Source organism: Coenobita brevimanus, chromosome 63, assembly GCF_032717465.1.
Source record: "Coenobita brevimanus isolate Jiangsu-jjx chromosome 63, ASM3271746v2, whole genome shotgun sequence".
Lineage (NCBI taxonomy): Eukaryota > Metazoa > Arthropoda > Malacostraca > Decapoda > Coenobitidae > Coenobita > Coenobita brevimanus.
In genome coordinates, this window is record NC_137016.1 from 4,282,417 (window position 1) to 4,296,809 (window position 14,393).

Here is a 14,393-nt window from a genome sequence, read left to right on the forward strand (position 1 = left end):
GTATCCCGTGAGTGGCAACCCAGGAAGCACCAGCCCTCCCTCTGTCTCACACTTTCCTTCCTGTGTGTGTGTGTGTGTGTGTGTGTGTGTGTGTGTGTGTGTGTGTGTGTGTGTGTGTGTGTGTGTGTGTGTGAATGCTTTCAGACTTGCACAAGTATGTCCATTCATACATATCTAAAGGACACGAGTGCCTGTTCATATAAATGATGTGTGTGTGTGTGTGTGTGTGTGTGTGTGTGTGTGTGTGTGTGTGTGTGTGTGTGCGTGTGTGCAAGCGAGATAAGTAAGTGACTTTTTGTAATCATGTCTTCTTTTGAATCGTCAGGCGTCACCAGATGCAGATACGATTAAATACATAATTAGTTCGTGTAGGAAACAGTCAGCTCATACATCCGTCTGAGCAGAATGGCAGAAAACGATGCCTCCACCACACCACACAGACCTATATCATTTATTCTCTTCATCTGCGTAACTGCGTGAAAATATGTATATAATGTAACCATATGTCTTAGAAACGTTATATTATATTGTGAATCAGCCACTTTTCAGTTGACCTCTTTATACAGATGCACATAAGTCTCACGAGCAACAAACACGAACACACAAGTTAAGATTCCTTCAGGTCATCGCTGTCAGTATCATGTTATGCTCGCTTTACTACGTTTGATAGTTTTTTACTTAATACTGCGCGTTTTACCTTACACTTATATTTGTAAATCATGGAAAGGAAGGAAAAGACTGTAATTTCAGTACTAAGATTCAAAGAAGCAACCCCACATCATCCAACGAATCACACAACGTTACAATGTGTGTGTGTGTGTGTGTGTGTGTGTGTGTGTGTGTGTGTGTGTGTGTGGGTGGGTGGGTGTGTGTGTGTGTATGTGTGTGTGTTATATAAGATCAAACATAATTCTTAGTAGTTCTTTCATGAAAATAATTTATCATTTACCGTCGGAGACGGTTCACCCACCCGTCTTTCTCAGCATCGCCCCGGAGTACGTTGTTTCCCTCACAACATCCATCTTTATTTCCAAGCAAGAAGGATGATAACCGCATCCACTCTGAAACGACAGGCCTTCTACCCATGACGTCAGGTCGCTCACTTGTATGGCGGTGCTTCAGATCTTCATATCGTAACGCCAGTGTGTGGGCGTTTTCTCTCACGTCCATTTTTGTGACTATAATGAGAAAAGTATGCAATAAAAAAGAAAACAGTATTATATTAGTATTTATTGTCACTTATGTACCCATATATTGATTTTTTCTAAGATACAGAGAAAGAAGAGCAGAACATGACAGAGATAGCTAAGCATCGGAGGATTTATAATTTGTGTGTACGTGCGTGGATTGCGTGATTGTCAGAGAGGGCCGCCGTCCAGAAACGACCAGGTCCTAATCTCTGGCTCCGACCCGGGTGGTTTCCGAATGCACATGGGTGTTTTTATATCTATATCTGTATTTATAGATAGATATAGTTATATAGATGTGTGTGTGTGTGTATTTATATAGGGTATCCCGGAAGGAAATGGCTTAACTTTGGGAAATGACAGACAAGGTAATTCTAAGCAAGAAAATTAACATAAGTCCAAATCTCAGTCGCTACGAGCTAAGGAACAACATTGATTACCTTGTGGGCAAAAATTGTCTCCCTTATAATTCACCCATAAGGTCATCAGTAATCGTAGCTCCGTAGTTCCGGTTTCATTTGATATAGCATTTTTTTTTTTCCTTAGATCTCCCTCATTTATCTTTTCCCAAAGTTACTCCCGAACACTCTGTTTGTACACCCTTCATGGCTCTTTATGTGTCTTCTCTCATGTTTATACCTCAAACATGTGTGTCCTAATGCAGGCTGTGCGACTGTGTGTGTGTGTGTGTGTGTGTGTGTAGGCAAGTGTGGGAGGTTGCTTGTGTAAGTAATTGTGTGTGATTGCATGTATAGGTACGTGTGGGAGGTTGCTTATGCAGGAAAGTGTGTGTGGTTGCATGTGTGAGTGAAGTATTGACCGTGTACTGCGTGTCTAGGTAAGAGTGTGTGTGGATAATTGTGTGAGTAAGGTATTGAGCGTGTGTAGAAGAGTGTGTGGTTACGTATATAGGAAACTGTTGGTGCATATGAGTGAGGTAAAATATCCAACGTGTGTGGTGTGTGTGTAGGCAAGTGTGTTTGACTGCTTGTGAGTGAGGTAGTATGCGTGTAAAGCCTGTCTGCCTCAGCATGCCCTCACCTTCCCACCTGCTCGGGCTATTTTATAAAGCTCATCTCAGGCAGGTGATAAATATTGAACCTTCCTGTCCACCACAAAATTTTTGATAATTAAGCGAAGTTTGTGATGGGGAGAAAAAAATAGTGAAAATCTTTAGTAAGACGATTTATTCACCTTTGGAGAGATTTTTTAAACTGGAGGGATTAAATATCGCCTTCAGTAATTATAATAGGAATCATAAGTTACATGACCTTAGTAAATAAGTGTCCTCAAGCTGAAGGGATTAAAACGAACACTGTGTGCAGAAAACGTTAAGAGTGTTTGTGAAACTGATGGATACTTGTGTTTGCTCGGCCATGTCTGTCTGTGGTGTTAAATAACAAGTCTTTCACAGCGTCAATACGCCCTCACCAGTTTTGGGTAGAGCTTAAGCTAGGTCATCCTTTGAATACGAGATGCTCCCCATTCCCTCCGTTCCCAACACACACACACACACACACACACACATATATATATATATATATATATATATATATATATATATATATATATATACTGACTGGGCTTCAAGAGATTGCAAGCATAGCAGAAAAAGGCCAGACAGAGATGGAGAGATGAGACAGAAGTTTGCAGGCAGATCTTGGCAGAAATTGGCTAAGTCAAGCAATTCGTAGAAAAGGTAGGCGGAGGGCTGTTCTGCAGTGAAATTGCAATGGCTTATGATGATTCATTCTCTCTCTCTCTCTCTCTCTCTCTCTCTCTCTCTCTCTCTCTCTCTCTCTCTCTCTCTCTCTCTCTCTCTCTCTCTCTCTCTCTCTCTGTATATATATATATATATATATATATATATGTGTGTGTGTGTGTGTGTGTGTGTGTGTGTGTGTGTCTTGTTCCTCTTCCTTTGCAAGAAGGACAAATGAGGAAGAGGGCAGAATCTACGAATGTCCATTGTTCTAGCTTGAAAAATAATTTTAATTTCTAGAGAAAATTTATTGTAATTGAATCTCAGTTCAAAGCCCCATTAATCACTGATGAATGACGGCCTCAGAGTTTCCCGGGTTGGTGAGTTAGTCAGCATTAAGGATGGGTAAATATCAGGTAGTGTTGACTGACAAACACTCTGTATTTACAATCTCAGCTGACGCCTGATGCACGGGGGTAATCAGCGTGAAGAACTTCCCGTATTGATTCAGCTTCTGCATACTTGTAGTGGTGGCGTTGATGGAGGGGTTGGTGAAGGTGCCAGGGAGTGGTTGGGTGGCCTGGAGGTTGATGGAGTGAAAGATACAGAACTGCCAGGGAGAGTGCTGAGGTGGTGGATGAGGTTCGTAATAATAAAGGTAGAACTACTATAGCATATTTTTTTTTCCTACCTTGCAAGGTCCCTGACCTCTTTCATTTCAAATGATGGTCCAGTGTCGTCCATTTGACATTTTACCAAGGAGACTCAGTCCTGCTTCATAACTAATCTTGTTGAATTCCATGTAACCACGCAGTAGTATTTAGGTTTGGAGTGGTGCCAGTTTCGTTAGGTAAAAACCGAGTACAAGATGGATTTAGATGATCTGCCGTTGAGAAGGAGGATGGATGGACTGAGAGTGTAGCAGGGACGAATTCTGAAGGAGCGCTGCACTGAGATGGAGTATTTGTTTTGGTGAGCGTGAGAGTGTTGGTGACCTTAGTATGTTGGAGAGTGTGGGAACTTGGGAGATAGGTACTAGAATAAATGGATGGTGAAAATTGAGGATGACGGCCGTTGTGAGTGCTGAAAGACTGAGCAATAGAATCAGTAGGTTCTGGAAGATATGAGTTTGTCAACTGTGAGCAGTAGAATTTAATGTTAGAAAGTGTGGGTGTTGAAAAGTGTATGCGCTAGAAGGTGTGGCTGCTGGAAAGTGTTGGCAGTGGAAAACGTTGACGCCAGAAGTATGGGTTCTAGAAATGTAGGTGCTGGAAATTGTTGGTACTGGATAGATATGTGCTACAAGTGCTAATGTTGAAAGCATGGGCATTTTAAAGTGTTAGTGCTGGAAAGTGTTGGTGCTGGAAAGAATTGGTGTTGCAGGATTGGTGCTGGAAAATGTTTCTGCTGGATATATCGGTGCTGTAAGTGTGGACGATGGAAATTGTTGGTGCTGGAAAATGTGGTGCTGAAACTGCGGGTGCTGGAGGATGAAGGTGCTAGAATGTGAAACTACCGGAAGAATAAACGAAGTTGCCCTTCTTCTATAGTTCACCGTCCTCTTTTCGTGGGGTAGGGAGGAAGTTGAGGGACTTTGGTACAACTGGGCAGAGGATCCACATGGTTATTTCTGTGCTGTCAAGTGAAAGCGACCCTCTTCTACAGTACCAGGCTGTTAACATGACTGATACGACCCAACCATCGATACAAGAGTAACTGAGGTGGCTTGATTTTGCTATAGGATTCATTTGTTCATAACTACATAGTTCAGGAAAATTATGACCCATTTCGAGTGTTGTTCTGACGATTGTGTGTGTTGATAGTTCCACTGGGTAATGCCGGCACAACGCAAATACCAGCATGTGATTAATTACGGGCAGAAGTAAATGGAAATCCTTTATCGAAGCTCTCCCTTGAAGGATACAGTATCACACAATACATATCCAGAGAGACAGACAGATAGATATTGTATCTGCACTGAGATAGACAATAAAAGAAAAGACAAGGGACACTTGATAGCAACATCTACTCCTTCAAGAGGGAAATACTTATTTACAAGAGAAGTGGAGGGGCAGTCTCCAGGGATCCCACTCTATAATAACTTTGGTCCGGGTAAAAGTCTACCACTATGCAAAATTTCGTGTGCCTGCGCAAAAATTATGGCACTGTTCCTTCTAGGGGCAGTCCCCCCCTTGACGGGTGGTCATCTGGGGTCATATCATGTCTAAAAAGTACTCAGGGTGATTGTATACCAGTATGCAAATATCTGTTTGAAATATTACTTTAACTTATTTCACGTGACGCCAGCTAGACTGGGCCGTTGGAAAATAAAGACTTTATTACACTTAGTTTCGGAGTCTGGTGTTTGAGCATGATGATAGCTCGAAAACTGATTCCAAAGACCGATGGATTTATCTGCGTACTTTTATTTGTGCGGAATAGTTGGCCGACTGAATATTTTGGCTTAGCCAAAGTGATACACACACACACACACACACACACACACACACACACACACACACACACACACACACACACACACACACACACACACACACACACCATGCCTCCGTATCTACGGGCCGTGTACAATAGCCTTTTCATGGTGGTATTTAAAATAGGTTGTTTGCGTTTCCTTCCGTATAGACATACATATTTTTGTTGTCCTGGGTCCTGGTTCTCCACACTCTCGTTCCTGGCATTTGATACACACATTTTCTTTCCTGCATCTACTGGTAGTCAGTACTTTAACTTCTCACCTGGCTTTAACTTCTCACCTGGCTTTCTTTGCAGTGCCTCTCACATCTTTTTCTCTGTACAACCGTCTCCTACACCGTTTTATACAAAGACGTGATCACGCCATTCACACATGCTTCTACTCTGTACCTGCTTTTCTGTGCATTTCTAGTGACTCCATTCATCCCATTGTTTTTGCATTCATCCCATTTGTTTCTCCACACATGTCTAACTTAAGTTAAATCATATAAATGCCGAACAAATAAAAAGCTACACCTCGACACGTATCCAGGATCTAATATAGCTGTCGAGTATAAAAACATAAGTACATATGTTTAATTGTTCATATTGTAAGAAAGTTTGCATCTTGACCTGCAACGCCTAAACTATTAACTGCTTGTGTAGTTGCAGGTCAGTTGAGGGCGCCAGTGATAACAGAACACCCGGCGGACCTGCTGGTGGCCAAGAACGAGCCAGCCACCCTCAACTGTCACGCCGTGGGCAGGCCAGACCCGGAGATTGTATGGTACAAGGACGGACACAAATTTATGTAAGTTCATGCATTATTAGCCCCTCATTCATTTACAACAGTGTTGCACAGGAAACTGAGTATTGTGTATGTAGTGTGTAGCTGATTTAGAATAATGGTTTTGGACCTGAATGCTAATTAAATGGTTCTCTGACTCAGATGAAGGTTTATGATTTAATATCTACCCATCATGAGAGAAGATATGTAGCTTAAACCCTATTTCGCAAGAGATTCACGGTTCCCTTACCCTATAAAACCTTCTGGTCTGGGGTGGATTTACATGCAGGCTGATTTCAGGCCTTGAGCTTGTTGGGAGCTCCAGGAAATAAACGCATAAAAAATATCGGTAAAGTTTAGGAATATGGCAAGCACAGTAATGCAATAAAAATATGTTGCCATTGCATATCTAAAAATTCTAGTACTTTTGTATTAATATTACATAAAAATACACCTGCTCTAAAGTACTGTACAGTATAACTTGCATGCTGTCTGTACTGCCTTTAGGTATTCACAGTGACATATAGCAACTCTTTACCTCTTTGTGTCCACGGTGTGACTTGGCAGTTCATCTTAAATGAATGAAATAGACAGTGGCAAAAATAAGGTTACTATGACTGACAACGTTAAAAGAAATAATCGTTGATGCTTAGCCATGTTGAGAGGATGGACAGTAAGTGGCTGACTGGAAGAGTGTATGAAAGTGAGGTGTAGGGGAGAGGGGGAACAAGGAATTAAATAGAGGGATAGAATAGAGAGAGACTTCAGAAAGGGGGCTAAATCAGAGAGTGGGTAGCCAACTACCAGAAGACAGAACGACATGGAGGTGATTTGTTTGTAGCCACCCCTTACAGGATTAAGGCGCCTGGCTATAGATGGACAGATAGACGTATGTACCTTGTTTTTTCTGTTTAATGGAAAATACAATGACAGCGTTTTCTTTTGTTATGTGACATTGCAATATATATATATATATATATATATATATATATATATGATCAATCTATCCCGACCGAGATGAGGACGATACTGCCAATAAATCTCTACCAAGTGGCTTAGGCTGTCTGGTAGAGATTGTATGTCGGGTGAGAAGTGCATGTCAGTGTGATTGTAATGTTGGAGTGGCTTTGGATGTGTGTGTAGTATGTGAATCAAGCGTAATTGCCCGCGCAGGCCGACTGGGTGCAAACATACTCTATAGTATGCGACACTGGTTGAACCACAGCACCCATTATGTCCGCCAAAGCAGTACGTGGCCGGGTGAACACTCCCAGAGTTTATTACCTTGGCGGGGAGCGAACCCTCGTTCTCCCATGTATGAGATCGCACTCTATCACTGTACCACAGAGGCTCATATATACTGTATATATATATATATATATATATATATATATATATATATATATATAATATATATATATATATATATACTGTATATATATATATATATATATATATATATAATATATATATATATATATATATATATATATGTGTGTGTGTGTGTGTGTGTGTGTGTGTGTGTGTGTGTGTGTGTGTGTCTGTCTGTCTGTCTGTCTGTCTGTCTGTCTGTCTATGTCTATATATAGCCAGACACCATAATCCCATGAGAAGTGGTCGTTTGTATGAGTTTGTTGTTTCACGAGGAAGGACACTAATCCTCCACCAACCCACATGTTGGCACGTATGGAACACGTGTGGAATGGTTATATGGTTACCACCCAGCGCTGTAAATGGTTTCCTGGCCTACAGGAAACCATTAGCCTTGTCACTCAGTGGAAAGCCACTTGAAAAAAAAAAACAATAAGAAGTAATAGGAAAGATGGAAGGTATTAGGAAGAGGAACGCAGACACAGAAAAAGATTGATAAAGGTGGAGGAAGAAGTAGGCAGTACTGTATCAAGTGAGTGGATGATTATATATAGATAGATAGATAGATAGATAGATGTTATAGATAGATAGATAGATAGATAGATATTAATATAATGAGAATGGTATTGATCGTATTGTGGTGATGGTGAGTATGGTGATAGTTATGAGGATAATGACTATAGTTGTGATGATGATGACGTTTTTTCTTCCGGAAACAAGTGTTTTTTCATACACTGGTGATGACTGTGATGATTGTAAAGATGGTTTCCTACTGTAACAAGGTGTTGTTAATCATGATACTAGAGATGAAAATGACTAATTTAATATTACTTCCCTAAAGTAGTAAAGTATTATCCGAGATGCACGTTAAATGTGAGTATCAGTGAATATAATTACGCTGCCCTACTACTTTATAACTTAATGATGCCTCCATCCCGCCCTCACAGACTGCACAAGGGTCGCCATGTGCAACTGGGTACTGGTGGGCTGTTCTTCCTTAAGGTACTGCACACCAAGAAGGACAGCGATGCAGGGGTGTACTGGTGCATGGCCTCCAACACCGCCGGTCAGGTCACCAGTAGGAACGCCACCCTCGAGATTGCTGGTCTGTAGTACCCCCTTAGCGCACAGTAATTAACAGTTGTGAAAGCCTGTTTACTTAACTCCTTTACTACCAAGACGTCTTTTATATTTTTTAGTCTCATTTGACTGGTCTTCATAGTAGGGGAGACCTTTTTACGCTTGGCCCTTAGGTAACATAATCTTCATTTACTCCCATACCAACGACTTCTCCCGTAGTTTAAATGCGAGAGAGAGAGAGAGAGAGAGAGAGATGGGGGGAGGGTGAAGGGGTACCAAGTGATTCTCGTGTGTGTAGATCTGCAATATTATCATCTCCCGTACTGTGAGCCAGAGCAATATTGTATGCCACTCCACCCCACCCACTCATCCTTCCCACCCACACACTCCACCGAGCCTGCAACATGGTACCTGCAAACACACACACACACACACACACACACACACACACACACACACACACACACACACACACACACACACGAGAGAGAGAGAGAGAGAGAGAGAGAGAGAGAGAGAGCATGTTTTATACAATAGATGACGCCTGATTTCAACTTGTTCCCTAATCCTCCACACAGTTTTATTTATACAAGGAAGGACCCTCTTGTGGTTAAGGAAAGAGTAGCAATCTGCATCAACAGCACAATGATATGTTCTTATGTTCTGTTATTGTAAGGAAACACGTCTTGTACTGAAGGAGATAATGCTCTTGTGAAATGTTTACGTTAGTTCTGCGAGACGACTTCCGACTACAGCCTTCAGCGACAAGAGTGGCTGAGGGTGAGACCGCGTTGTTGGAGTGTCTGCCCCCACGAGGCAACCCAGAGCCAGTGGTGTCGTGGCTCAAGGATGGTGTGATGTTGGACCCCGCCACCCATCACAGGTATGTCTCACACAGGATTCATGGATATATATATATATATATATATATATATATATATATATATATATATATATATATATATATATATATATATATATATATATATATATATATATATATATTTATTTATTTGTTACCGCACTGAACGTTCGGAAACACGACGAAACATTAATATATGGGCCATCTTGTGATGCATGTGCTCCTTGAAAACTTTTAGTAAATGAAATTACCTAAAACATCATGATTCATGAATATAAAGCACCAGTATCAAAAATACATTTGTGTCCAAGGAATTCGGCCATCTTCATATTCATGGAACCCCAGGGGAGCGTTACTGCCCGTGCTGGGTGTACAGTTCTGTTCAGAAGTTACATGTGTTTAGCTTTTAACAAGTGCGATGAGATTACAGACCTCTAAATTATTGATCTATTCAGTCCCAGAGTTTGTATTAATGTGACATTTATTTAATGATAATTAACCAAAGTAAAGAAACAAAAGGAGCAAAGAGGTAGACAACACCGTAGCACACCAGTTCACGTAAGGGCAGACAATTTGGCTTTGACCTGTGACCTTGACCTTCAACCAACAGCTCTCGGAATATAATTACTTTATCCATTTTGACCTAAACCTTTACCAAAGTTTAATCATACCTGATCAAAACATGCCGTGATCTTGGCCTTTCACCAATTTTGATCGACCTACTGTTCGCAGAATATAATTATTCATTCTGCCCCGAATCCCTTCCAATCAAAATATGCCCCATAACCTTTGACGTACTTTGGTGACCTGTAATCTTGACCTTTGATTCTTTTCAAAATTAAAATTCTTTATCTCTCTCTAACCCTGGTGCCTTCCACAAAGTTTAAATCAGATTAAAACAAATATGAAATTGCAATGTTACTTTGACCTTTATGTTATTTTTCAGCAAAACAGTACGTCAGTGTCTTGGTTGATCGTCAGTATACTCATCAAATTAGATCAAAACTGCAATATTTTGTTCAGACACGGATCGAACTTTGACCTTGTCTTGTGGCCTTGATCTTTGATTGTTCTCGAAATTGAACGCTTTAGTACATGCTTTACCCTCTTTCCTCCGCCTCGGTTTAGTTTAAACTAAGATAGAAAACTGTTTTAAATTAACCTTTCTGTGTCAGTTTTTACCGAACCCCGTGACTTTGACCTTTGGCCTGTTGTCAAGAGCCCTTTGCATTTGTGGAGACCTTTCTTCGCCAAATGACTAAGTCCTGTGGTAACCAAAATAAATAATAAAGCGTCCTCCAAGTGAAGGAATTCATAGTTAGACAGGATATCATTAGGATTTCGGCACGCCTTCCTGACAGTCTTAAAGAACCAAGTCTAATCCATTTGAATTTTACCACAGAGTTAGGGCAAAACTATGTTTCTGGACGTGCCTCTCCTTCTGCTTCTCTACTGATTCCATTTAAGGTTTATTCAGAACATCGACATCTGTAACCCGGAAAAAGAAAAGTGTGGCTGAAATTAGAAAAAAAAAATATCACGATCAGTTTTTTGCCGTAGCTTGTGACTTAAGATATATAGGCATTAGTGGAGAGTGTGAACCTGTTAAAGAAACTAGCACATAAACCCGTCTCCAGCTAACTACACGCCCTTCGATATCAACCCTTCACCCACATATTTTGTCCCAGTGACCTGTAATCACTTCGACAAAGTTTCCTTCTGGACATATTTTCCTCCTAAGACTTATTTTACCCAGTGGACCTGTTATGTCCCATGGAGGTAGTTTCCATAGGGACCTAGTAGACTTCTTCTTCCCATGGACCTGCTTTTCCCATGGACCTATTTTACCCATGGACCTCTTTCCCCAATAAACCGTGAACATATTTTCCACCATGAACCTGTCTGAACCATTGACGTACTTTCACTAATGGATCTATTTTGTTCCGTTGGAGAAATGGAATCTGCATATGGACGTACTTTCTTCCGTGAACCTCTTTTTAACCAACAGCATACGTATATGCCCAGGAACCTATTCCCCATGGATCTCCTCGTATTTTCCCACATGCATCTGTTCCTACCGTGGTCCTAGTCACTCTATGAACCTAATCCCCCGTGGATCAATTTTCCTTCCACCCACACGACCAGTCACACAGCTACTCACAACAGCCTTCCATCATCGCACCCCAGCCCATTCCCTGCCAATCCACCCAAGCCTATTCCCCACCCTCCCACCCCTTTCCATTGTCTGTCCATCCATCCACCTACAGACCAATCGACCCACTCATCCAATGTCCCAATGCTCGTCCACCCCTCCCCTGCCCACTTCGTCCACCCGTCCACTACATCTCTCTCTCTCTCTCTCTCTCTCTCTCTCTCTCTCTCTCTCTCTCTCTCTCTCTCTCTCTCTCTCTCTCTCTCTCTCTCACACACACACACACACACACACACACACACACACACACACACGTCTGCTCTTATTATACAGATATGGAAGATATTATAGACTCTTGCAATGTCATTCCATCCTTTAAAAATTGCGAGTCGTATTTATCACACTTGAGTCTCATGAAGTCTTTTTTATTTCAGCCAGGCAAGATTTACAGTAGGGAAAGTAAAATTAAGGCTTTGTTTAACCCCTCAGTTTCGAAAGATCCATCCTGGTCTGAATAAAACCGTCTGGCCAAAACTAAAACATAAAACAGATATCCCTCGGCTGAAATGATTAATCCTGTGTGTGTGTGTGTGTGTGTGTGTGTGTGTGTGTGTGTGTGTGTGTGTGTGTGTGTGTGTGTTGCAGGTACCGTGTGGTGGATGGAGGTAACTTGGTGATCAGTGGGGTGAGGGTGTCAGACTCAGGCCAGTATGTGTGTCGTGCCAGGAATGTCTTCGGCCACAGGGACACCCAGCCTGCAACACTCACAGTCTTGGGTAAGTCACATATTACTTATATTACAGTAACAGTATCGCCAGACTTTCTTTTATCATCACTAACATTTACTGTATCATTAGTTTTATCACCACATTCTTTTCCTGAAATTAATTAACCCCTTGAAGACCATGATCTCCTTTCCTTTGGTTTAGTCAGTCTACGTCCACATTACGTTATCCAACTCGGGAAGGTCGTCTTATACCTGAAGACATCCAGATAACGTCCATTAACCCATGCATTTCGATGGATTCTTTTTTTCTGTTTCTGTCTAGACGGTGATACTAACCCGAGGAATTATCTCTCGTTCCTTGTGAGAGTTTTAATCTTAGTAAACAATGTGTCCATACAGTTATCTTAACATATCCTCATTCTTTTGTACTTAGTAACTTCATACACAGATTCTAGTACCCAAGTTTGTCTACAATAGTTTTATTATGTTCGAGATTAGCTCATGACTTCTTGTAAGAGTAATGTTTTCTTCCAAAATACAGTGTGATTACCCTGTCTTATTCCATCATTCTTCCTGTCTTCGAGGATTTCATTATTCTTCTTCACGATGGTAAAATAAAAATTAGTCAAACATATATACTGGTGTAAGTCTCCGCTCGTCTTCCTCCCCTATTAGCATTTTCATATAAGGAAGTGAACAAATTTTGGATTTTAAGTTATTCTCTTATGTTTTTACTGGGCAAAATAAAACATTCTTTTTTTTATCTGCATTCGCCAGTTTTCCACTCGAATATCACCTGACTAATGGCTAAACACAATTCGTCCTTCTTCTAAACACAAATCTCATTGTCTAGTATATTTTCAGCTTCTCTGTAGACTAAACTCTTTTCATTCTGCTTCACAATTGTGTTGCATCAATTACCCTCCTAATTACACAACTGTGTTATTTCAGCTTCTCTGCTTTATTCAGTATTCACTTGTTCTTTTTCAGTCATATTGTTTTATTCAAGAATTAGCTGGTACTGTTATTGGGAGTATGGTATACTTAAAGTGAGTCATATTATATCGGACCCTCCCCTTGTCTATGACCTCCGTACTGTACAGTGCAATTAATCCAAGCATTTTAAGGCAAATCCATCTTTATTTGATTTTGGTGGACACTGGTTGCAGCAGGGGCCGCCCCTCTTAAAACGTTGATCTCTGAGTCATCCGCTGAAACTAGGAGAGAACTGGGCTAGACTAGAACCCCGAGGTCGGCTCCAACAATCTTTCCTGTACCTAATTGAATGCTAGGCTGTTCCCCAGGGATATGACCCACATTCACAAAGATTTGAGTTGAAAATTTTTTCAATACGTTTAGATTCTTTCCGAATACTAAGTGATACATATAAAATTAAATCTATAGGGTCATCTTACACCATATTTCTTCCTTAAGGCCAAGAACCCCAGTGTTCAGGCAATAAACGGCTTATTTTGGCTGAGCATAATACATTGTTTATTCATTTCTTATAATAATAATAATAATAATAAAAATAATAATAATAATAATAATAATAATAATAATAATAATAATAATAATAATAATAATAATAATAATAATAATAATAATAATAATAATAATAATAATAATAATAATAATAAGGCCATACCACGTTGAGTACACCGCTTCCCATCCGATCAGCGAAGTTAAGCAACGGTGGGTCTGGTTAGTACTTGGATGGGTGACCGCCTGGGAACACCAGATGCTGTTGGCATCCCTACGTGTCAAGTGGGGTTGGTGGAGGATTAGTGCCCCTCCCTGTAAAACAATTAACTCTAAGCCCTTGGCCACCCCGTCTAGGATACATGGCGTCTGGCAATGAATGAATGAATAATAATGATAATAATAATAATTTTTCAGCACTATGACCGTTTTTCAATTAATATTGATAAAAACAGCAATGATAAATATTATTATTATTATAATAATAATAAATACAAAAAGGAATGAAACACCACACCAACTAATCTAAGTACCAGGTATCTGACTTTGCCCATCACATTGGCTTTCA

At 40.6% G+C, this 14,393-nt stretch overlaps 1 protein-coding gene and 1 non-coding gene across 2 annotated transcripts in view; both read left to right on the plus strand.

The window, feature by feature from the left end:
• Positions 1–14,393, plus strand: part of LOC145404282 (protein sax-3-like) — a 72,319-nt gene that overhangs the window by 38,779 nt on the left and 19,147 nt on the right. Inside the window, 4 exon segments of the mRNA XM_080275803.1 lie at positions 6,037–6,175; positions 8,470–8,627; positions 9,332–9,485; positions 12,262–12,392. Of these exon segments, the coding sequence (XP_080131929.1) occupies positions 6,037–6,175; positions 8,470–8,627; positions 9,332–9,485; positions 12,262–12,392 (582 nt within the window).
• On the plus strand, positions 13,978–14,094 carry LOC145404551 (5S ribosomal RNA). The gene has a single exon (XR_013898207.1). It is a non-coding gene; the product is annotated as a 5S ribosomal RNA (ribosomal RNA).